Source organism: Zonotrichia albicollis, chromosome 7 (assembly GCF_047830755.1).
Source record: "Zonotrichia albicollis isolate bZonAlb1 chromosome 7, bZonAlb1.hap1, whole genome shotgun sequence".
In the NCBI taxonomy this organism is placed as follows: Eukaryota; Metazoa; Chordata; class Aves; order Passeriformes; family Passerellidae; genus Zonotrichia; species Zonotrichia albicollis.
Window position 1 is genome coordinate 36,062,871 of NC_133825.1, and position 25,209 is coordinate 36,088,079.

The following is a 25,209-nucleotide window of genomic DNA, read 5'->3' on the forward strand; positions in this document are numbered from 1 at the left end:
AGACTTCCAAAGCATTGAAATTATCTCATTTATCTTAAGGAGAAAAAAAAAATGTCAAAAGCATAAAAAGCATTTTGGTCAAATTTGATGTTACAAAACATTTTTATATTTATTTAATATCTTGTCTCCTACTCTGTAGATATAATACTGTATATTTTCTGAAAAATAATATGCAAACAGATTATTGCATAACACATCTCTTCCAAATTAACCCAGAAATATTCACTAAATTAATTTTTAACACAATAAGAAAAGTGTTTTAATATTTTACTTTTGAATTCCAGAGATATTCTGTGGAAAGCAGCACCTATTTACTTTTTTGTACACCATTATGAAGATGGAATTGGCCTCTCAGACAAAATAACAGAGATTATTAAAACACAAGCTGAATAAAGGAGCTTACTGAGTGGATTCTTGCAGAGTGAGTATTTCATCTTGGCTCTGTGTGTGTGTGTGTGTGTGTGTGTGTGTGAGAAATTTTGCATAATGGTCTACAGACTTCCTACAATATTACTGTTACAGAATATACATATACAGAGTGCTGAGACACAGAGAAGTGGATTTCACATTATGTCTATGCTTATTTAGGGTCACTGTCTATGTGGAATGAGTAAAAGTAATATTAAAAGAAAACAATCATGAAACAGAAAATATTTCAGTATGCAAACAAAGAAAAATACTGTATTTTAGTTTAGAGACGGTTCAAGCATATACAGCATATACATAATAAAGCTCAGTGTTTTGTCTTTTTTTTGTATTAGCTAAAGAAGCAGTCATGAAATTGTTGAATATTGGCTTAAAACTTGACAACCACCTAGTGCATTCTTCTTGCTCACCTTTTAAAAATACACAATCTGAGATGGATACATTGCACTGCTGGAGTTTACAATATATATTTCAAATTTACAAAAATACAGAAAAACAAGATTTCTTGCACTCAGATACTGAGCATTAACCCTTTGAGTACTAATTCCCACCTGCAACACTGCAGAACACATTCATCTGACTTACATGTTTTTATAACATTCTAACAATTATAATTGTCATCTTTATGTACACTATTAGGAAATTTATTCCTACATATTGAAAAAAAGAAGGTAGAGTCTAATAAACTGCTAATAACAGAAAAATATGGAGTTTAAATATAGTGAAGATTTCTGCCACATATACACAGAGAATCACAGACCGATGGTCTCTCAATGGAATTTTCTATTTCCTCTCTGAAGCAATTACATAAGTCTCTGTGAAGACATCACAGCAAACTTTCTTGTGTGGCTGTACAGAATTGTGCTTTTTCTCTCATTTCTGGATCCAGTGTTCACTTTCCACTGTAGACATTTTTCTCACAGCTCTATGCTCCCATTCACTTTCTGAAATCTATTATTATTCTGCACCCCTCCTATTTGTAAAAAGCAGTTTTATTTCATATAGGGATCATTCTGATGCAGTTCTGTACTGTGAGTTGATGCTTTGTGTCCAGATGTTCATGGAAATATGAAAAAAATCTTGCCAAGAGCCTTGTTAATAGAGAATGCTACTGACCCTGGAATGCCCAACAGTTCAGCAGAAATCATGAACATAAAGAACTTCTCTGAAGGTCAAATTTGCATTAAAGGATTAAGACAATCTGAAATTTGCTAGGGGAGGAAATGGATTTTCAGAAAGCAAGTGGTGAAATTAATAGATGGATTCTAAGAAGGTGTTTTTAGAAAATTACTGAACTTCCTTTTTCTTGACAACTCTGGACTACATTGATCATGTAACTAAATAGACAATATCATATATACAGTATCTCTGAACTAGAATAAGCTACTTTAAGAAAATAACTGTAGTCCTCAAAGAGTTAATGATAAAACTGCTCTGCCTTAACAGATGTGGAAAGGTTAACGTGGAACAGCTTACAGGTTTGTTTAAAAGGCATACTTTACAAAGAAGTGTAAAATCTGTTGAGACAATTGCTATTACACTGCACAGTGCCACATACAATGAGTAGTGCATGCTCTGTAAAGACATTAGAGTGGACCCTTATCAAAGCTATCATATAACCTTATACAAAGGATTGTGCCACTTAAACTAGTGCAGAGTGATTTTTTTTTCCTGTAGATTTATAATGCTCTAGATTAATATCAATAGGGTTTGTCACAGCCTTGTACCACACTTTTTTTGTTCTTTTTTTTAAACACATGTAACACTATAAAACAGCAAATGGTATATCCTGACATATGTCATGCAAAATACAACCAATACAGCACCAAAGATGTAACAGAGACATTACCTAGCACTTCTCTCCAACAAGAAAAAGGACAGAACAGAGACTGTACATTACATGACTTTACAGGCCATATGCTACAGAAGGTTTTTAGAGGCAGTATCACTTTTGTATATCTAAAAAGCTGCAATTTTATAAAATCCTGTTTATCATTTCTACCATAGCCACTTCTGATTAAAATTCATGGCACAGTAATATTATTTTTCTACAAAAATAAATAAGTAAAAGTTTAGGATGCTGATATGTTTATAAAAGTGTCTGAAGTTACTACAGAAAAAAAGTGAAAACAATGAATGAAAATTATGTTTCTAAAGAAATGCCATTCTGTAAGACAAAAGGATATTGCCTCTCTTATTCAATTTTCTAGACTTCATTTTCTCATTACCTTTCAGAATAACTTTATAACTTTCTTTTAAAAATAATTTCACTTTAAAACTGTCACTATCTCTCTTTCTTTGACACTTACAAAAAAAATGAAAAGCTGTACAATTTACTGATGAGCTACGCAAACATATCACCATATTTATTTTGGAATAAAACCAAAGATAATGATGGTTTAGGGCAAAAAACCACATTATGGTGACCCGTGAACTACACAGTAGTTTCATTTTTCCAAGGGCCAGTTTTGATATTTCCCGTACTATCTGAGCTGTATATCATGGCTTCGTGCATGTTTCCCTTGAGAATCCCGTTGTGATTTGTGGTGTTAAATGGCAATGACTGTGTCCGTGGGTGCATTTCAAAGTGAGCTGGGTGGTGCACAGAGTCACTGTCTGGCATTTTACCACAGCTGTATATGACAGTACTTGCGTCGCTGCTCTCGGGCTGGTTGACGGTGGGGTAGGGGTCACTCTTGGAGCAGCAGGCCCGTCTGTGACCCGCCTGGCTCTCGTGCGTGCTGTGGGGACTGTCTGTGTGGGAGCTGTGGATGCTGCCGTCGATGCTCGAGGGGATGTGGTAGGCGTACTCCCTTTCCCCCGCAGACCTGTGCCGGCTGAAGTAACGTGGCTTAGTTCTGCTTTTCAGGCATCTGTGAATGTGCATGTTGGGTCTGAAGGTTCCCTCGTTGTGGACGTGAATGTGAGCTTCATCGTCAAGCAGCTGATCACAGTGCATTTTTGCACAGCACGGCGTGACGGGCGACAGGCAGTTAACGTGGTTCTGCACTGCCTGCAGGTTGGTGAGTTTGCAGTGGCTGGCTGCTGGGTGGTTGAACACAGCTGACTTGTTGGGACACGGAGATTCCTGCAGACAAGGTGCGTGAACTTGGGTGTCGCCATTGACGTTGACCTTTGGGCGCACATTGACTTGCACAGAGTAGGTGTTTCTTTTGGATGGGCAACAGGACCACCAGCAATGCCACACATCATCTCGTTTTGCACAGTGATGGATCAGGATGAAAAGCCCCAAGGTCACACAGAAAGCTCCATAAAGACAGCTAAATATCATATCCAAGAAATGGCCTTGAGACACTGCAAGTGCTCCAAAGGTCCAAGTGGCAGTAAACAGGAACAAAGTGAATGCTGCGGCTCGAAGCTGAGCCTTAAATGAATGCTCATTTTCCAACAAGGAAGAAGAAATTATGGGGCAGGTTGCCTGGGGAACGGACACAGAGTCTGTAATGTGACCATGGCCCATGTCAGTGCTTGGCATTCTCTGCGGATCCTCTGCCTTTTCCTTCAGCTCGTACTTGCGTTCGGGATGGCGCTTCAGCTGCACGTACGTGCAGAGAAAGTAAACACAGGTCACCAGCACAATGAATGCCACTGGCCCGTAAAAAGCACCGAGGCTGGGCTCCCAGGCCATCCAGCAGCTGAAAACAACAAGAGAGAGTCAAGAACATTTCAGAGTCCATATTAAATGTGATGGACAACTCACTGTTGTCTGACTAGTATGACACAATGGTATATCAGAAGCTCAGCTTGTGGAGAGAGGGAACCTGTCTTTAATATTAATTAAGCTAAGGGCATCACTTTCTAATTTTTAAATAGAATAGAATATGTGGTATAATTTACAGACTATTAAAACTGAAAAATTTCCAAGAAATGTAGGTCAGTTTAGACTCCGGAATTGCAGTGAAGTGTAAGACCATTTATGTCAACCCTTTTTTCTACTATTAAAAATGTCAGCACTAATACTTTGATTAAAAAGCAAATGAGGCATAGTTTATACACTCCATGTGAGCAATAGAAATGTACAGATTTCAGTGGGTTGTTTCGATGAACATTGCTACAAATTCTTAAGCCTGAAGATTGCTCTTACAGGATTTTCTTCTTGTGAGAGAATGGCCTGAGTACCAAGAAAGGATAAAATACTTCCAGTTGAACTGTAACCACTTTCTGCAGTGAGCAGACCTCAAAGATATATGCTATTTCTGAATTCTGTACTGTTTCTAGAGTTCCTGGGAGTTCATCCATGTCAATTTGTATGTTCTCAGAAAAATTAGGGAAACTGATTATCTCTTTGTGATATGTTAGTAGCATAGTATCATTGTAGCATGATCATGGTTTGCTAGCCTTTAAAATAACCATAACCATTTTAGAGCAGCTTAAAGTAGCTCCCAGGCCAGCATGAGTCTGACAGGATTGTCTTAAGTATGAATGATCTGATCAAACAAACACGGGAGAAGAAACCACTAATGAAATCCTAGATGGAAACTGGCAGAACATGGGTTAGAGGGAGAAGGAATATTTGCCTCATTTTGACTCTTCTCAATGATCTGCTTTTAGCCATGGTTACAGACAGAGATCTGAGCTGGCAGTGTAGCCTAGTACAGCTGCTACTAGGTTCTTATATCCTAAATATTGCATGGATTTCTGGAAAGAGAAATTACTTTATCTCTTGGACTTGGGCACAAAGTAATGGGCTTAAACTGCAGCAAGAAAGATCTAAATTAGATTTTTTTTTAAAGTTTCTTAGCTGTTAGGACAATTAGGATAATACGCTGTTGGAATGAAATGTGGTCTATCCATTACAGGAGCATTTAAAGTACCTCAGATAAATAACTGTCAGGAATGGTTTGGATATAGCTAATTTCCCACTGGGTCAGAAAGACAGACCAGGTGATCTGTCATGATGATTCCAGCTCTAAAAGTGACACTGTGTGACACTTCATATTCATTTAAGCATGTGTGATTAGTTGCAGTTCCTCCAGTTCCAGTGAGGAAACTTCTGATATCAGATTCTTGTCAAGCCAGGAATTATCTACAAGTTACTATAAAAAGGGCAGAATGACTTTTTTCTCCCAGGCTGAGAACTTCTCAGCTAAATAGAGAAAGTCCCACTGGACTTTACAGCAAGAAACTGCAGAATAATGACTTTGAATTTTTTATATCTGAATCTTAAACAGATACATACATACAAGTATTAATGAACTTAGAAACACTCCAAAGAGTACACAATTTACTGTTAGGCACAAAAAAAGATCCCCTAAAAAATATTTTGAAAACAGAGGTAAATAACCACCTACATTTAATTGGATTAGTAGAGAACACAAAGCTAGGTGAATACTTGAAATACATTTGAACCCTGAGTATTTGATGCAAAGTGGAGAGCAGAATGCTCCCAAGTGGAACACTCTCATGGGATGCTGTTATTTCAAGTAGAATCTCATTGTGGATCACTTACAAAACCTATTTGGTAAAAAGACGTTCAAGTTTGTGCATCTACGTTTACTTTACTAATACTATAAAAAATGAATAAGGTATATAACTCACTATGCTGCCATTGAATTAGAAACTTTTTACTCAGTCTTATAACCATTCCTCATCTGTCCCTTGTTTTCTGTGCACACTGTGGCACCAGGTATTGATTTGCTACATTAACATGATTAAAGAAGTATAACCCCAGTAACTGCACCAAAATGAAAAATGTGTCGTATTTATGAACATAAATAATAGAGCTTTAGAATACACTGTTGATTATAAACTGGTTGTTTAATTGGATAAATTTGAATAAATATATAAATATGTGTTGGGCCCTAGGCAGAGCATTGAGTTAGCCATGGTATGCACTGATTTCTTATTGGAATTTAAATTTCAATTACCTATAAAAATGTCTTTAAGGAGCCAGATGCGCACTTATGAACCATTCTCCTTGGCTGCCACTTCTTGTGCCCAGAACATAACCAGTTTCAAATGTGTTACAATAGATGCTCAAAGCAGTAACTAAGAGTGATGTCCTCTGGAGTATTAGTGCTGCCAGAGTACTAAAATATCCATTAGTGTGCCAGTCACTGCCATGCTGATCTGTTACACACACTGTATTTAACTTTGCAGTCTAATTCACTTTCTGCTATGCTTTTATGGAAAGACTAGATGTACTTATGGATACCTCAAGCTTCATGCCAAGAACTAGTAATTAATAACAATGTGATGCCTGGTGAGCTTGTGGAGGTCTGCTGAACACCTCCCTACGCACAAGGACATGAAGGGATTATGACAGGATTGCCAGGCATTGTGACTGGAACACTTCCAGATGGTGAAAATCCAAAATATTTGGGTTTTAGTGGAGGGATGGGAGTGGAGGAAGTGGGGAAGGGATTTTTACTTGTCCTTACATAATTATTTTTAATTTGCTTTAAGTTGCCAGAAGGTAAATCAAGGTAGAAATGAAATGAATATATTTAAATAAATAATAGCTGCATTAGATATGATATTCATTAGGTATTTTTAACATCTTTCACTTATTCAGATGTAAATGCAGAGTAATTCTGTAAATGAAAGGTGATTGTATTGCCAGTAATGGAGTCGAATTGCTGGAGGTGAAGCAGCAAACTCCAGATTAAGACATTGCTCTTTCACAGCTAATAAAGTTTTGTAACAGATACCATCCCAAATTGCATGCCTGTACCCTTTATGAAGTCAGGTACATTTATTTGGATAAGAAACAGAAACAATCTGTTTTCCTTAAAAGTGGTATGATAGTGGTTTGTACTTACTATGGTGCATTGCCTTCAATCCCATAATTATTGATATTGGTTGCTGCTGTAATCCCACATATAATAAATGGAACTCCACCACTAATCAGGTAAAATCTGTGGAGAGATAATAACTGATATTTTAATTTGCCTGACTTGAAGTTGAAAATACTTTTTAAATAATTGTACCTTCTTGAAGTATTTTGGGAATAAAATATTGTTGAAATATTTAAAAAGCCCCTAAAACCAGAAAAGCAAAGAATGAAGTACTGTCACAATAAGAAGCAAAGAGCAGAAAGTTTAATATTTATATGGAGCCACTTTTCTCACTGAATTTGCCATCCTTCATGCCTACATCCAAATTCAGCAAAATGAACCATCATCACATTTTCCATTTACAGAACCAAAACACAGAATTGTGCCTGGAGCATAGCACTTCCAGGGCTGTGGTCTCTGAGGTGGAGAGCCCCAGCCCCCGTTCCCGCAGCTGGAGGTGACCACGCTCAGCAGCAAAGGGAAAATGTTCCACTGCACCCAGGAGCTCAGCTGAAATCCTGACTCATCTCCTGCCTCAACCAATGCTCCTCCTCCGTCAGCAGGCAAAAGGAGTCTCTGCTCAAGCCGCTTCTTTGGTGAGGAAACAGCGTACAGGGATACAAACACCTCCCACTCCCTGCTGTCCCTCGGGTGGAACCTGGTGACCTGTGGGGCACATTCTGATCGCAACCTAGCCACTAGTTTTATTTAAGGTATTATAAATATTAGGAAATGTCACACTCATTGCAAGGTAGGATTTTCACAGAAACAGAGCAATAGTAAGATTAAATAAATCAGCATTTAAAGCAAGCCCAGAATTAGTGTTAGAATTTCTTAACCTCTTTTCCCACCTTCTTCCAAAGTAGAATTATGGGTCAGGCCTCAGAAAATTTTATGTTGGTATTTACAGTCAATCTTTGTCTTAATGGTCTAAACTGTAAACAGACCAGAGAAAATCCTATTTTGCTCTCATCAGAAAGCCCTTCAGATTTTATAAATTCAATGTCACCGAGTATATATTTTTTCTTCAACTTGGCTTATTCTGAAGAGCTCAACAAATTCCAATGAACAAGCTGTCTTCCTACAAAATCCATTCATCCACTACAGTTTAATGATTCTAAATATCTTTTGACTTGAGCATGTTGAATAAGCTAGCTTAATAGCTTTTTATTATTTTTAACAAAGACATTTTCAATGGCATTTTTGAAATCCAGGAAATTACTAGGGTACAGCAATGAGGCATGGAAAAGCTAATCCTAATTAATCTAAGAAATAGTAAGGAGCAGAAAAGATAGGAATAGAGAATGAAGTACAGGAAACTGCACTTTGAACTCACTTGAAGTGATTACACCATAGAATTTACCTAAAATGCAACCTATAATTTCATTTTTTTGCAGTGCCATCACTTTTTACAGATTGGATACATACGTATAAATCAATTCTTATCTAAAGTTTCAGACAAGCCAGTATTTGGGTGTTGGATAATCTGCTTCACAGCTCACACTTTCAGCAGGCTCCTGAACACAACAGTAGCAGCAGATGTTGTGGAAGCACTTTGGCTACCAGTGCTGCAGAAATGTGGCAAAATTCGGCCAAATTCCTGTGGTGGCTCAGAGCTAAGAGCAAGAAAATACATTCTAGAAACAACATAAAGTGAAGTCAAATGTTTCAGTGTACCTGAGGTGCACTGTACTGATATCCAGCACATCACATTGCACACACATCCCCCCCGTCTCACTGGGAGGGGAAAAAAAAAGAAATAGCAAATAGAAATGACAGTGTATAGAAATGATTCTTCATTGGTGGGTTCAGGATTCTTGAAGGGTGAAGTGAAATAAAAGCTGTCAAATAGAAGAAAAGTCAGCAAGAGAGGAATAGGATTAAAATAGACCAAATAGAAAATATAATCAAAGATACAAAAGTTAAATTAACTGTGAGAGCAGAAGTGCATGCTCTCGTCCATTTGAGTGAGCTTGTGGACACCTTAAAAAGTGGATAAAAAAGAAAAGATCATATTGCTAAGTCACCAAAGAAAAGACATTGACCAAGAAGTTTCATATACATGTTACTTGTGAGGAAGTACACTTGAAATTAATAAATATAGACCAGACTTTTCAAACATTACTTTTTATGCCATCATGAGTTGTTATCAATTTCTTCTTCATGCAGATGAGATAAAGCAAATAATTCTAAAGAAAAAGTGCAGTAGAATTGATAGGGCATAAATAAAAAGTGACAAAAATGTAGATAATAAATAGCTATTTTTCATACTTCTAGAAAACCTTTTGTCTAAGAGAATCAAAAGGTTTTTAATATTAATTAATTTAGCCTTACAGCCCCCTGTGTGGTCAATAAATTGTATTGTTCCTGTTGTACAGAGAGGAAACAAGGAGAGATGAGGTGTTCAAGGCCGTGCAGGAAATGAGAGTCCTTTACTCCCATCCTATGTTTACACTCAAGACACCTCTCTGTTACTGTCCTGAAGGGACTGGGCAAACCAAGGCATCCAGGGTTTTGTCTCCAAGCCCAAAAACCCCACTGCCCCTGTCTCAGGAGGAGCAGGATGGATATAATGTCATGTGAATGATCCCTGCCCAGGGTGGCGCCTTCCCAGCACTCACCGAGCCTTGCTTGTGCAGGAGCCTGGCTGTGCTCCTCCCTGGGCAGCCCTAACGCCAATACTCACTGATATGTGGGACAGCACCACCTGTGCTTGTTCACAGAACAGGCTTTCCAGCCCAGTTAGAGCAGTCCAAGTGTAAGGGTTGTAGCTGCTCCTTATGCTGCTGCAGCCATCTTTGGGTGTCTTTCAGCCATACAAGAGGAAAAGTGAAGGGCTATGCTCCTGTCCAGTAATGCTTGTTCACAGAATAAAGGAGTCATAAAGCTGCACCAGAAGTGTGAACCTTGTAAACTGATCAAATACATGCTTTTCAACCATCTTTCCCCCCACCCCAAGAATATTTTCCTATTAAAAAAAAATTAAATCTATCTTTCCCCTATAATGTTTGTCTCCTTTTCATTTCCTATTTCCTCTTATAACTATCTTAGAATTTTAAAGCTTTAAAGGTCAATGTCCTTTGCTTCAGTTGACAGCTTTTGTCTTCCAATTGCCTTTTCTACTTCTGAATTGATTTTCTAATTTTTCTCGTTATGCCAGTGGGGTGTCTCCTCTTCAAAGGAGAACGTGCAGTAACCCAGAGCAAATTTCATCTGCTTGTGTTACTCTTCTACCATTCAAGAACACAAACAAGTGAGACTCAGGCTGCCAGTACCTGAGCCCTGTATGCAGCAGTAAGAAGAGCAATGTGACTGTTATGTGGAAGGCAGACAACACGGACAGACTGGCTGTAGTCATGATGACTATGCATGCAAATCTTTAAAGACTAAAGGAAACCCCAGGGAGAAAATGAAAATTCTTTTTCCAGCTATAATTTTATCTTGACAAGCAGTTAACTTATGTAATATTTTCAAATTGTTTTACAGGGAAAGCTATAAACTATCAGTGGGATGATTTGGGGCTTTGAAGCAAGTGCCAAGCCGTTGCTTCAGCAGCCCTTGGGAAGAGGTTTTCAAATTTGTACATTGTTGTTGCTGGCCACCCAGGGATGTCCTGATGATTCCAGCAGGCTTTTACATCAGCATACATTTATTTACCGAAGCTCATTCCATCACATCTTCACTAACATTGTTATCCCAGCTAATTAGATTAAACCCAGCCTGGAAGGGCTCAGCAGGATGCACTCTCACCTCTCAGCTGCAGGCAGCAGCACCCAGGGCCTGAGCAAGGGGCTGTGCAGACACAGAGGAGCAATGGTGGGCAGTGATCTGCAGGAATCACTTTCCTTGAACATACAGGGAACCCCCAAGTTTCTGCTGCAGAGACTGCCTGAGACCAGCAAGCACAATAATTTTTATTACATGCACTGACACAAACACAACCCCCCCAAACGGAGCAGCAGACACTGCTGGAGGAGATGCCCCTCTGTTGACATCCTGCCTTAATGTTCTGCAGCTTCCCTTCGGCAAGAACTCCTCTTGTAAGGAGAACTCTACCACAAAATACTGGGAGCTACACAGCCAGTCTGATAGGAACAGGATAATGTCAGCAGGAGTGACTGCAATGGCCTGCAGGCAGCATCCATTCTGATAACTTAACATACACTCTATTCTGCTAAGTTTATTTTCATAAATGTTACTCAGTAAGTCAGCAAGTAAAAGGAGATTTCTACCCAGTGGTAAATTTCTTGCTTGAGTGTCTGGCTATTCTCTAGCCCCAATTTTTTCCAGACTCAGAACCTTGACTCTGAAATTTTCCAAAAAGAAAATTTCAGTGTCAAGGTTCTGAGTCTGGAAAAAATTGCCTTTATGGGTGTAATGCAAGACTGACTATAAGGGTTTTTTTCCTGCAGAGGTTGGCAAAATGGCAATGTATCAGGAAGTCATTTAAAAGGCTTCAAGTAGTCCTTATTGCAGATACTACTTGATTAAGATATATATATTTATATTTAACTTTATTCCTCTCTGCATGCACAAATCTAAAAAGGTACATGTTAGATATATATAAAGAAACCACTGAAGCATTAATTTATTTTCTGCCCATTGTAGCAATTAAAAAAAAAATTATCAGTTTAGCTCTACTTATGTTTAGGGCACAGGTTATACAGGAAGACTAGCCACTTGGAAACTAAACCTCAAAATAAAAGAACAGTCACAGCAAGATGACTTTCCCTTTTCTTTTTCCTTGAGCCTGGACTTGGTTTTAACATCTTTGTGAAAATAATTCATATAGAAAATGGTCATTAACTTCAGAGCTAACCAGATGCCACTGTTCAAGTACCCAGGAGGCAGGCAGACAGATAAGTAGCTGCTCTGCAGAAAGCTGAATTTATGAGCCTGATTTTCAAATTATTCTTCCTGAATCTTTCATGCATCACATCATTTTGTGGCCCTTTTTCCTGGTAATTTTGATAAAATAAAAATAAAACTTTTAGAAATTATGGGATTCTGAGAATATACTTTTCCTATTCCCAGACAGTCTTGACTTACAAACGTATTTACAAATACTATGTTTGTTTTTCTCAATGACCTTTATGAAGAGAAATAACCTATGTTTCCTTCAGTGCTTTTCTCCTGTCTGCAAAGGAGATCTAAAGATGGAGAATACAGACTAAAAACAAAAAAAGAAAAAGAATCTCTTAATAATGCTAAAATAAACGACTTTTGTAAGTCAAGCTTTAAATGGTAAATAACTGCAGAAGTAAGAATTGTGTGAAAACTCTATTTATCACCTTTTATGTGTCACTATTGTTATTCTCCTTAACTGCCCATTCACAGTCCACTTTTTTCCCCCCATAAGACATTTTACTCAGCAGAGAAGCAGCAAAGGTCACTGGACACGTAGTTATTAATTCATTTTATATATACCCGCTCTTTCTAGACCTTATTGCAACTTAAGAGCTTTGCAAACATTAATTAATTAATTGTAAAAATGTCCTTCTCAGAATATTTATAATCTTTTCCATTTAGAGGCAGACACTAACCCATAGAAAGATGAATTTAAAAAATTGATTAAGAAATGTCTCTGCAGATTTGTTTGCTCAGCTTAAGATGTCCAGGCCTCTATTAGACAAAACTAGCCTCTGTTTTTTTATTAAAATTGACCATGAGAATGGAGTTTAAATACCTTTCTTCATCTGTCCTTAAAGAGTCACAGGAATATGGGCAATAAAGTGGGACAATGTTAGTCAGTGTCAGAAGATCTGAAACCTCATCTAACAAACAGCTTCAAACCTATTTGCTTCTTGTCACCATTGAGTCAGGAACAAGAAGGGCAGTGACACACTCCATCCACAACCAGAAGGCAAAACAGGTATCTTTACTACAGTCTCACAATATTTATAACCAACATCATTCACCCAGAACCTGACTGGTTCTCACTAGCACCAGTAACCCAACTGGTGAATTAAGGAGCCACTCTTCGGTAAAGACCTTGTGAGAAAAGCAACTTGCTCAAAACACCAGCCACAGATTGTTTACCATTCTTTCTCTCTGCCTCCCTAAAACTTCCCAGACCAATTAATAGGAAAGCTTATCTGCCATATCCTCAGGCTCCCTGCAGCGAGCCCACTGCCCTGGGTATTCACTCATTCCTGTGTCTCTGCCCTTCCACCCAGGGCTGTCCCTGCTCAAGCCCTGCCAGGCAGGGTGAGAGTCTGGGTCCTGCTGGTGGGGCAGCCAGGAGGCTTCACTGAAGGGATTTATATTCACCTTCCTTGGTTAACACCCTCCATGGAGAGTGTGGCCATTATGACTTATCCAGGATTTTGCAGACGAAAAGGAATTTACAGGCTGACAGTACAGTTGCAGTTTGCTTTACCAGGACCACATGAAACAGTCTAAGCCAGCAGAGAGGACAGAAAAATAAAAATGCATGTAACAAAAAGATAGAAGATTAATTCAGGAACTCAAAAAAACGTTCAGAGAAAATTTAGAGGAGGAAGGAGATTAATTTACATAGAGATAACTGTATTGTCTCTAGTGAACTAGACTAATTGAAGACCTATTGTATCTAAGAAGCAAGAGACACCATGACTTTTTTCCCTGTTTTATTGGAGAATGCCTTGAGGGCTGCTGGAAATCAGACAGAGGTGATTCTTACAGTGTATTCCATGCTGCAGTTTAGCTCTATTGACTTCTATTCCTGCTTATTTTAATGAATAAATAACGTAAGTCAGGGTAAGTAGGAATCCATCCTGACTGCACTTGTGAAGAGAAGAAGTAAGTAAAATATTAAGCATTATGCTTATGAGAAAGAAAATACATTTATTAGTATTTCTTAAAGATTCAGTATTTAAGTTCAAAGGTACAATGCTTCTAGAGAGAACAGTTTATGGTAATGCTCAGAGAGAAATCATGGGAGGAGAAATAATACTTATGCTTTGAGTATTTTTTATTTACATGATTATTTTATGCCTAGAGAACAAAGCAGCCCTTTCAATTCTGCTTCCACTGTTAATTTCCAGCAGTAAAATGGCTGATACCCTTGTTTGGAGGTATTCATTGCCACCTCATTTTTTCAGGCGTTTGACTGCTCTGGCGTGGAGCTGTTAGCTGAAATCACTTTGCAGTTCCAGTCTACTGAATCAAACACAACTGCTTCAGCAAGCATTGCAGTACACCTCTGGAAAGTCAATTACCACCAGGATGTCCTTCTGCCTTTCAAAGGGGAGGAAAGAACCATTAACTATCAACCCTCATCAAGACAAGAAATTTTGATGGCAGCCTATATGTGACAATGGCATTTTATATAATATGAAAGTGAAATGAAAAGTAAAGCGTGTAAAGATAATAAGTGCTGTACTCCTATATTGTCACATATTTAATACTCAGATCACTTTATATTAGTATCAATGTCCTATGACTGTCAGTAGAGCCACCTTGCATTTTAAACAGAAAATATGGATTTCTTTGGTTTTACTTGAGCTAGTATTTCATTAAGGCTGCCAAAGGAACCAAATAAAATTACTATCATGAGGACATATATTTTAATTTGGTTTGACTGTGAAAGTCACTGACAAGGGGCTCTGGTCTATGTTCTCCTATGACTAAATTTTTAAATAATAATTTTAAAAAGGAATTTATGTCAATCCCGTATTTTATTACGGCAGTGACCAACATAACTTCCTGAATTCCCCTGTGTTTCATGTACTTTAAGTTTCTGACACTCAGGTGCCTTTTAGGGAATGTTTTTTTCTCAAGAAAAATGTTATTTCTTCTGCAGTAATTTTTAAAAAGTTTAGGCAGACCATTCAAGTCCTTGTTTTGAAATTCTGTAATTCTCAAATGTCCTGAAAATACAGTATTTTTAACTTTCATAGAACGAGAAGCTTTGAGAGTTGATTCAGAGGTTATTTATTCACTACTTGATATATTTTTGAATTGAGCTATGAAGTATATTTGTTGTATTAAAAAAGATATTCTGAAGTATTAATTTTTATTAGGAGTTATAATGACAAGTTAGAGCTAAATAATTTCAATTGCATAAGATTCACTGGTAACATAGGAGCAATACTCTCAGTTTTATCTTCTGTTAAACTCTTTCACTGTACACACAGAGAATCATTCAGAAAATATTAATGACCAAGCAATCAATGTCACAAAGATGGGGACTTCAATGATAGACCCAGCAGCTTTGTTCTTAGATTTGCTCAGCTGAGCATTTGAGACAGATATGTGCAAACAGACAATGAAAAGAGAGTACAGGAACTCATGAGAAATAGCTCTAGAGAGACCATGCTAATACTATTGTTCTAAATTCATGTATTCTTTCCTTTTTCTCTGATATAAGTCAATGATCTTACAGGAAGGGCAAGATCTTTGCCCAAAGTGCCAGAGGGAGTTAAAATTGTTTAGAAGAAAGTGAAAAATATGAGAAACACTTCAAAGATGTGCATTTCCAAAGAAACTACATTGTTAATTTGCACATTTTTGGCAAGCCTTATATCTTTTGATGCGAAATTAAGCCCCTGTTCCAGAGGGCAGGTAATAAAGAATCTTAGCTTTCTAAGCTGAACTTTTATGTGGGAAAAACTCAAATCTGATTTTCTACAAATTTTACATTTGTCTTTGGTGTTTAAAACATTGCAAGGTCCCTTTGAGATCTTTCCCACAGTTCTGCCATCTCTCTGTAACTTCAGCCCTCCCTTATGTTGAGGTATTTATCTTTGTTATTCACCTGCCCAGCCAGTCATGTGGAACCCAGAGAAGTTTAATGATCTCTATCGATCTCAGACCAACTACAGCTGAGTTATTAGACATGAAAAGTCTCAACAACAGACACATCCCTAAACAAACTGTTCCTTTAACAAAATCAAAATAAGAATAAATTTCCATTTTTCCATTAAAGATAATTTTAGGTGAAATGTGAAAATGTGAGCTTCAATGGTTCAAAGCTTAGAAAACAGGAATCTTAAATTCAGTCTTCAAAAATATCCTACTTTTCTATATTAATAACACAGTTTTTACTTTAGTTTCTTAATTCCTGAATGATGAATGTTAGTGTAACTACTTACAGAGAGAATATAGTAGTGAGAAAACTAAAAAGCATATTTATCTCTTCATCTGGCCCTGAAACATTTCAAGCATCTTTTACAGCCTGTTTGATTGATACAAGCCATTAAAGTAATCAGTTTAGGAAATTTAATGTTGCCCTGGGAAATCTGCCATTTCTGCAAAAAACCCCAAACTGTCCTTCTTCAATGAAAATGAAAATTACAGCTTCACACATAATTGTATGTAAAACTGCTGAATGCATCAGCTGGTTTCTCTCACATAGACTGGGTTGTTACTGTTTGAGTCCTCTCAGGAAGACTTTAAAATCACACATGTTATGGCCACAGTGCAGCATACGTATTTTTAATATTTGATAAAGTCCTGTTTGATAGGTTGATATGTCCTCATAAAGTGTTTTCCTATGAAGTGCACAGAACAGTGGTAAATTCCATCCCTCTAGATTTGTTCAGCATCTCCTATGCATATTCTTAAATGAAACACATACACCATACTCAAGGCATATTTAGACTGTGTATAGAAAATATATGGAAGTATCTCCATTGCCTTCTAAATATTAATACTTCAAAGTATTAAAGCATTCTTACTGTTTCTGAGAATTTTACTAATAAGGTAATAAATGCCTCATCTTCAAAGTATTGTTAATGATTAGGTGCTACATCCTCAAATTTAAACATTTAGTGTTTCAAACTTCTGCATCTCTTTACAATTTACAATTGTGAAGTTTACAATTATGTGCTAATCACAATTTACTGTTACCTTCCATTTAGTTAGGTAATTTGGTTTATTTTCAACTGCATGTATCTAAAATCTAATCACACAGCTATAGCAAGAGGTATCCTCAGGCAAAGTGAGAGGACAAACAGTCTTGTTTAAGACATGAAGAAACCACATACTAAATAAAAATAATATGATTTGGATTATTAAATTTTCCTGGTCTACAAGAAGTATTCAGTCACAAACCCAGAGGGCCATTTAAAATTGAAAAGCATTTGCACAGAAGATCCATGAAAACCACAAAACCCTTTCTGTTGAATCTTTTCAGCTACCAAGATTTCAGCTATCAAACCCACATCTTTTGAGAAGAGATCAAACAGTTTCCCAAAAGGAATTTTTTCAGACATGAAAAGCATACATACACGTTTTGAATTCCTCTAAAGACCTCTGTGGTAAAGGAAGGGACTCTGCATTTTAATTTGGTTCCAATTTTAAAATATTTTGATTTTTTTAAATAGTTCTAGTATTTTTAGGGTTTGCCATATGTCATGAGTTGAGGAGGGAGCATCTCTTAAGAAAAAGTAGTAGAGATGATGTTCATCCACACTGATGCTGCTTTCAATCGTACAGAAAACCATCTGGAAACAGTCAGATAAAGCCAGGGCAAGGCACAGATGTTTAAATCCTAAAATATAACCTCAGTGCTTTGACATAGAGATCCTGAAGGCACACATTTTTGCTTTATTTACCAAGACTGCACAAAGAAACATTGCAAATAAACTATTATGTACATGGTGCCTGTATAAGTTAGACAGTACCCTTGTATTGTCTTGGTTCACAATTACTTCCTGAGGAAAAAAAATCTCAGTCCTTATACAGAGCAGCAGAACAGAATAGAATGCTTCCCTCAACAATTAAATTGCAGTCCACAAAGACTAGAGTCTGAAAATTTATGCAACAGAAATCTAAAATGTGAGGCTGCAAACTACAGGTCGGGTAAAAAATTCAAAATACAAAGATAAAACATTTCAATCTTTTTCAAACATAATTTTTTCTGCATCTGCTTTGCATAATCCCTTCTCAATCTTAAGTTTATTTTCCTTTTCAGAAAAAGAAGACATAGCAAAAAAGTTGTCATCTTCCCTGAAGGAAAATCCAGTTTTACAGCTGGCAACATTTGGAACAGGCAACTATTCTGCATGTAACCATTACTTACTCCTTAATAAACTAATACAAAAAGAAAATAGTGGGAATCCAAAATCTATTAATTTGATTAATTGTGAATAACTTCTTTCCTTGACTTTTTTTAGTGGTATTCCAACATTTTAAAGCACATTTCATTACCTCCTATATTTTTTCCCCTCAGGAATCCTTAGTAATGACAACTTTGTTTCCATGTATTTTAATTTGTAACCTATTCCTGAATTTTGATGGGATTGGGTGATTTTTTTTTTTTTGTGATTTATTTCAGGCCTTACATTTCATGTTTGTGGTCCATCCAATATGAATCCTAAAAGCATACGGAGCCAGAACAAGAGGAAGAAGTCCTTGCAGATTTTCAAAACTGACCTAGGTGAGAACCTGAGCTCACTTTTAAGTTGGATCTGCTTTGAAAGAAGAGTCAAACTTGATGACTTACAGATGTTTCTGCCAGTCTTATTTTTTATGACCCTATAATTAACTTATTATTCATTGTTATCTTTTCAGGCTTGTGAGAGTCCATCCATACCAGCTGTCAGTGCTGAGAGAAGGCTTCTTTCAACCACTGCTCTTCTGGTATATATTAATATGTAATTTGAAACATATGTTCTACTCAGAGTGGACTAATTCACAGGTGAGTGAGCATAGCTTGAAAATTCCGAAATTTTCAAATTTGTTCTGAATATTTTTCAATATAAATGTATTTCATATATTTTCTATTTCTATTTCTATTTATATATACATTTATATTTTCAAATAAATTCTGAGTTCTTAAGAAATGAGAATAAAGTCTGAGTTCTTTAGAACAGTGCAATGCAGTCAAAATACAACCAAGATAGGAGACAATGAAACTCAGAGGGAGACCCCGCTCCACATCCCATCAACAATGCTTACACCTGTGGCTGTAGTCAGCCAAGAACAGCTGTAACCAAGAAGAAATTTATGCTATGTATAAACCCCATTATTGTGTTTAACAGGTTGGTCATCCATTACTTATCCAAGTGCCTTATCTTCACTTGCTTCCATCAAACTCCATGTGCCATGCAGACTTGCTCGATTTTCTACTACACAACTGCATTATTCTTTTTCAGAAACGTATCTACCCTGTGAAGAACCTTAATGAAGTTTCATCCCTAAAGTTTTCAAAAAGAAAAAAGCCAACTTTTTTGGTTTTTTGTGGGGAGAATATTACATTAGGATTTATGCAATGTTACCCATTTCTACAACTCCAAATTTTTCATCTTGACAGATATGCAGGTAGCCAAGAACTTAAAACTTAGCAAGAAGCTTTTATTAAATGTAACAAGCAGCAGGGAAGCATTAGAACATGCTGAAAATAACTTATTTTTTAGATGGTTTTAAGACTTCTAGCTTCTTTCTGGAACACTTTCTCTTTCACAGTCTGTAGGATGTAATTCAATCTGCTGCTAATCTAGAGGCAGCAAGGAGTATTCTTTTTTAAATTTTATATTAGAAAAATATATTATGGATTAGCCTGCTGTTAACCCATAGAAAGTACTGTTCAATTAATGACTTGACACCACAAAACCATGGAGATTTAGATTTATTGACAAAACCTCAAGTTGACATTTTGTCCTTAATTCACCCTATTGAAAAGTAAGAAACAAAGGTACAATTGCATGAGTTCATGAATGTCAACCCTGATTTTTAACTTTAATGTTGAGGGATTTTGCTGTTGTCGGTCTTTATATTACTAAGGTGAGCTATGAGCTATCTTTTATGTATGATGATGGCATGAACATTTGCTTTTTCCTATTTTTTAAAAGCTGACATACACAGAAATCTATTTCTGGTGATTCCTGTTCCAGATTTTAACCTGAAGCAAAAAGAAAGGTTTTCCATCATTTATAAAGAGGTCAAAAGTTAAGTTTTAAAAAAAAATCATGGGGTTTTTTTGAGCACTCAACTGGAAGTGATCATGAAACTTTGAAAGAAAAGGAAAAGCAGGGATAGAGTTATTTTTATAAATATTAATCAATAAATATTAAACAACAAAAGATAGAAATGATGTGTCATTTCTAAAAAGTTAGGAACATGGAAAAAATAGATTTGAAAAGGAATAAACAGCCATCTTCACAAAACTGTAAGAGCATCTCGTTTTTCAGCTTTCTGGGTCAAAAGGCTGCCTTGCTTTGCTAGGTACAATAATTATTTGATTTAGCAATGCCAGAACCTCAGAAGGAAATGTTCTCTCTAGTTGGAAAACACTCTCTTAGAAGCATGGAGAGGGAATATGGGTAATTGGTTGCTTCTGCAACACCTCTAAGGGATGACTGAGATATACAAGTAAACAAGTTTAACACCATTCTTATATGACAATAACATGAGTATGATAATCCACGTTAAACAAAAATGCCTTACCTAAAAGTAATAGCCAGCATGGGTTAGCTAATTTGCAAATAACAGAGGTTGTGATTTGCTCACAATTCCTGCTCCTTATCTTTTGGATTCATGAGAAAGAGTTTTAGAGACATCAGTAATTCCAGATACAGAATTCCAGAGTGGAAGTGAAATCTCCCTGTAGAGGTACCCTTATTTTTTTTGGCAATGTCTGCAAGTTCCTCCAATATGAAAAGGCAGCAAGATCATGACCACTCATGACTTTTTTTTGACATTGCTCACAAATATTGAAAAGTAAACACAAATGGTCTTCTGTAATCACAGTTCTGTTACCTCATAATTAATAGCTAAAACAATACTAGGTATCTCTTGTAGATAAATAAGTCAGGTATCTCATGTGCTCAAGTTTTCTTTCACAGAAAACCTCACCAATGTTCACTTTCTGATAAACTTAAAATCCTGAATGATTCTCTGATTACTAAGTGTAATCCAATAATAATGGCATTACCCCTTTCTCTGAATGAGTACTCAATCAATACAGGCATAAAGTTTAACCTGGACATTCTATTTTACTAAGGTAATTTCAACATATAATATCTAATATATTTTAATCTGCATCATTAAAATTACAGAGTATTTACCAAAATTTATTTTTAGGTAGCAATGAGCAGTACTTTCAACCTGTGAACCAAAATATTCTTGTGACTAAATACGTGTAACTCCCACTGAAAATCCAGTGTGAGTGCATGTGTTTCAGAGCAGAAGGTGGCCTAATTTTTTGTTACATTTTGTATAGTAAGGTGGTACCTGAATAAAAATACCTGCAGGATCAGCAGCCAGTTTCTACAAGACTCATAACATTTCCAAACACTGAAGGCATATTTGGAACACATTAGTTTCAAAGTCTTCTGTCAGAATTTGCTTGCATAATGAAACACAGGAGTTTCTTAGGAGACCAACGAGACTGTAGAAATTCAGCAGCAAATAAGGGTGGGAAAATGGAAATATTGTTAGGAAAAATCCTTGGTTTACTAGTAACAGAATTGTAGGGCAGGAATGAACATCAGGGGATCATCTTGTCCACTCAAAAGCTCTGAGTCAGGGTCACATTAAACATCTGTCATGACTGGCTTGGTCTTATCTAATCCATGTTAACAAATTGCGTGGGACAGAGTTCCCACAGCCTTCCAGGTAACCTGTTTTAATCGTCAACTATTTTTGTAAGTTGAAATATTTTCCTAATATTAACCTCTTTACCCCTTGCTGCAATTTAAGCTTATTATTTGTTGCATGATTTTCTCTTTAATGCCTTTTCATTTGGAATTTTCAATGAACACTAACTTGAGTCATCCACATTTCCAGTGATGGGTTTCAACTACTTAGGATACACAATGTCAGGAAGATCAGTGGAACTTTATGCATCATTTTCCATGCTATTTCAACTCAAAACCAAGTGAATTAATCTAATGCAGCTTTTACTCCCAAGACTTTTAAGCCCTTCTTCCAAACAGGCATAAACCAGAGATTATCACACATATTTGACAGGAAGTATGCATAGAATAAGCCAGGTCTGAAACTGAATTTGCAACAGTTATACATAAGCGTGCTCCAACATATTTAATGTAATATACATATCTGTGGACTTCACTTATTTTGTTTGTCCAAGGAATATAATTTAATTTCCTTGAAGTTTTCCATTCATTAATAAATAAAAATATTATGAAACATTAAAATTATGTATTTAAAACTACCACTGCTGATATATATACATATGTGAATAAAATATATATATTTGTGTTTTATTGCTAGTTTATTTTAAGATAAACTTTTTTTTTGTTCAGCATTTTCTCTTGGAATTTGATAATATCTTTTAGCCAAAATTACTTTATGGAATAGTGGCAATGTATTGGTAAATGCAACACCTGCTATGTCCAATACCACACTATAATTTAAGTGCACAGTGATTGTACTGTACTGCAGTTATTATCAGACTATTTATTGCACAAACCTATATTACACTAGTTGGCTGCCTGCAGCATTCTCATTTCTGTGACACTGCAGTTTATCAGTCTGCACAACATGCTTCATAAATCTCCATGACTTATGTTTTCTGGCAACATCAGGGTTTTCATTACACTTAAGCTGGATGTATACAGATGCCTACTTAAGACAAGTGTCCTGTAACAAACTTTAAGTTCTATCTTTCTCACAGAAAAATTCTTGTAAGAAGGAATTTGTATCTAATGTGACTAATTTTTCTCACTAATTAATGAGTACAATCATCTACTATTAAAAGTCAGATATTCTTTTCTGTAATTGTGGTGAATATAATTTCATGCAGATGGGAATGCTTAGTTCTTTGTCCATACAATTACAATAAGCACACTTGAAAAGATCTTATGCATTTATCTTTACAGCATTTTTGCATAATCAAGTTTAATCTATATGACACCAGAGAATCATCTGAGAAAATATTTAGTTCTTTCAAATCTGATAAATTTTCCTACAAAGCCCCCATTGGAGTCTGAATATATTATCTTCTAAAAATCCTTGAACTTGTAAAATTTCCAATCAGCATTTTACATTTTGCCTGGAGCAGCATATCAAAGTACGGAGCATTTTATCAAGCTTACCCACCCTCCAACTTACCCTCTACAATTATGTATATGAGTAGCTCAAGTGCTAAAAGCTACTGAGGCAAGGGACAGTGTGACAAGAATTCTGAATTTCCAGGAAATACCTAGATGTGAACTCAGGATAAAAGCAGCTGAAAATTCAGTCTAGTACACAGTTCTGCAGATCAGCATGTTGCAGTTCAAGCCTTTCAAAGCTCAAAATATAATGGAATTAATTTTAAGTCTTCAGGAAGCTCACAATTTTGAAAGCTTGCAATCGCCATAACTACATAACTCATGTAGTTAAAATTTCTATCCCAAGCCCATCAATTCCTCATTAAATGCCTAGGTATCACTGAGGTGTGGTCATTTTCTTTTTTTGGCTATGTTTGTCAATAGCCATAGCATAGAAGAGAGTTTCAGTTGAATTGATCTAAGTGACTTGCTATGCTGTTTAATATCTTGCTTATGAGTAGTAAGCTGACATATGTTTCTTTGGCAATAATCATAACCTGTTTCTTTTCAGCCATACTAAGTAGCTCAGACACTGTTCTTTAAAAAAAAGAAGACAAAACTTCACCTTCTACCTCAATATCTCTCAAAGATTTGGTATTACTGTATTTCTACTCTGAACAGCGCTAACATTGTGTGCACCTTGCCCGTACCTTAGCTAATGAAGTTATGACAGCAACAAAATCCTTTTTCTACCCTGATTTTGACATGCTCTTGAAATCAGTTCACATCAAGGAGGATCCTATCCTCTGGGGATCATTCACTTTAAGTATTTGGTAGTGCATTCTAATTGACTTAAAGTATTTGCTAGTGCTTTCAGGTTAGTTTTGAAGAACAGTATTGCAAACTTCTCCATGAAAAGGAACTTTTGGAATTTTGATTCACAAGCCAGATGGAGTGGAACTACAAACAAAGCAGGCAGTTCTGTTACCATTTTTGTGTTAGTGACTCCACAATTCCATCACTCACATTGAAGGTGGAGCAGAAAAGCTCTGATCACTTCTCCTGTTTGATTAAGAGTTGGCAGGAAAATATGCCCGTGCTATGGCACCATACCCTGGAAATCCAATGCTGTCAGCAATGAATATTTACATGGGCTATGCAAAGTGCAACAACATTCTCAGGACACCAATGACAATATATTGCTACTCCATACTATTCCATACACCAGTGGACCTCCATACTATTTTAATATTTTCATTTTACTGGAAATTTTCTTGTGTAGAACAATTAACACAAACCTGAATTAAAAGTTGTCTTTCACCAAAATTAATTTTACCCCCATCTGATGGAAATAAAATTGGCTTCAAGTTGAAATTCAGTAAAAAGAATTAATGAATTCTTTTTGATGAGGGAAAATTTGATGAGGGAAAATATTTTCCTCATCACAATTTTATACCCTTTTCCACTGCAGACCTTTCAGTTACATCCTTGACTCCATCTGAACATATTAAGAATGAATATCTGAACCATTTAAGAATGATCTTGCTAAATAGCACATAATATCAGTATGCCCTTGAAGTATCAAACCAAATTCCAAGTACCCTTAGGTTCTGCAATCCTGTCTCTTCCTTTAATTTGGGATATACAGACTTAAACTTCTTGTTTTGTTTTTCAGCTTCTCTTTTTCATTATCTCTAGCTTTTATACCTCAAGGGGCAGAATTGTTCTGTTTGTTCTAGCTAAGGTTCCTTCCAGCATTTTAATTCTTTCAGTTTGAGTGGGGTTTTTGGTTGATTTTGTTTGGTTGGTTTGGGGTGGTTTTTTTGGTTTTTTTTGGGTTTTTTTCAGAACATGCCTAAATTAGCTGTGCTGATAAGACAGAGCACAGTCTGTCTACAATGATCAACATTTCTGTATTACTTGTGTTGTGTCATCTTTGAATGACAGTTACTAAAACTGTCTTCAGAAGCAATGTAGCAATGTTCAAAATATTAGCTCTATAATTAAATCAAACTAAAATTTCAAAAAGGCTGCTACCTTTAGATAATTTTAATATCCAATATAAG

General features: G+C 36.3%; 1 protein-coding gene across 2 annotated transcripts in view; it reads right to left on the reverse strand.

Moving 5' to 3' along the window:
- Positions 1 to 442: 442 nt before the first annotated feature.
- ADGRA1 (adhesion G protein-coupled receptor A1) overlaps positions 443 to 25,209 on the reverse strand; it is a 251,711-nt gene continuing 226,944 nt past the window's right edge. For both annotated transcript variants that reach the window (XM_074545040.1, XM_026799616.2), the window contains 2 exons: positions 7,209 to 7,304; positions 443 to 4,082 (listed from right to left, as the gene is read on the reverse strand). In XM_074545040.1, coding sequence (XP_074401141.1) covers positions 2,861 to 4,082; positions 7,209 to 7,304 — 1,318 coding nt within the window. In that variant the 3' untranslated portion in view covers positions 443 to 2,860. The remainder of the gene's footprint in view (positions 4,083 to 7,208; positions 7,305 to 25,209) is intronic.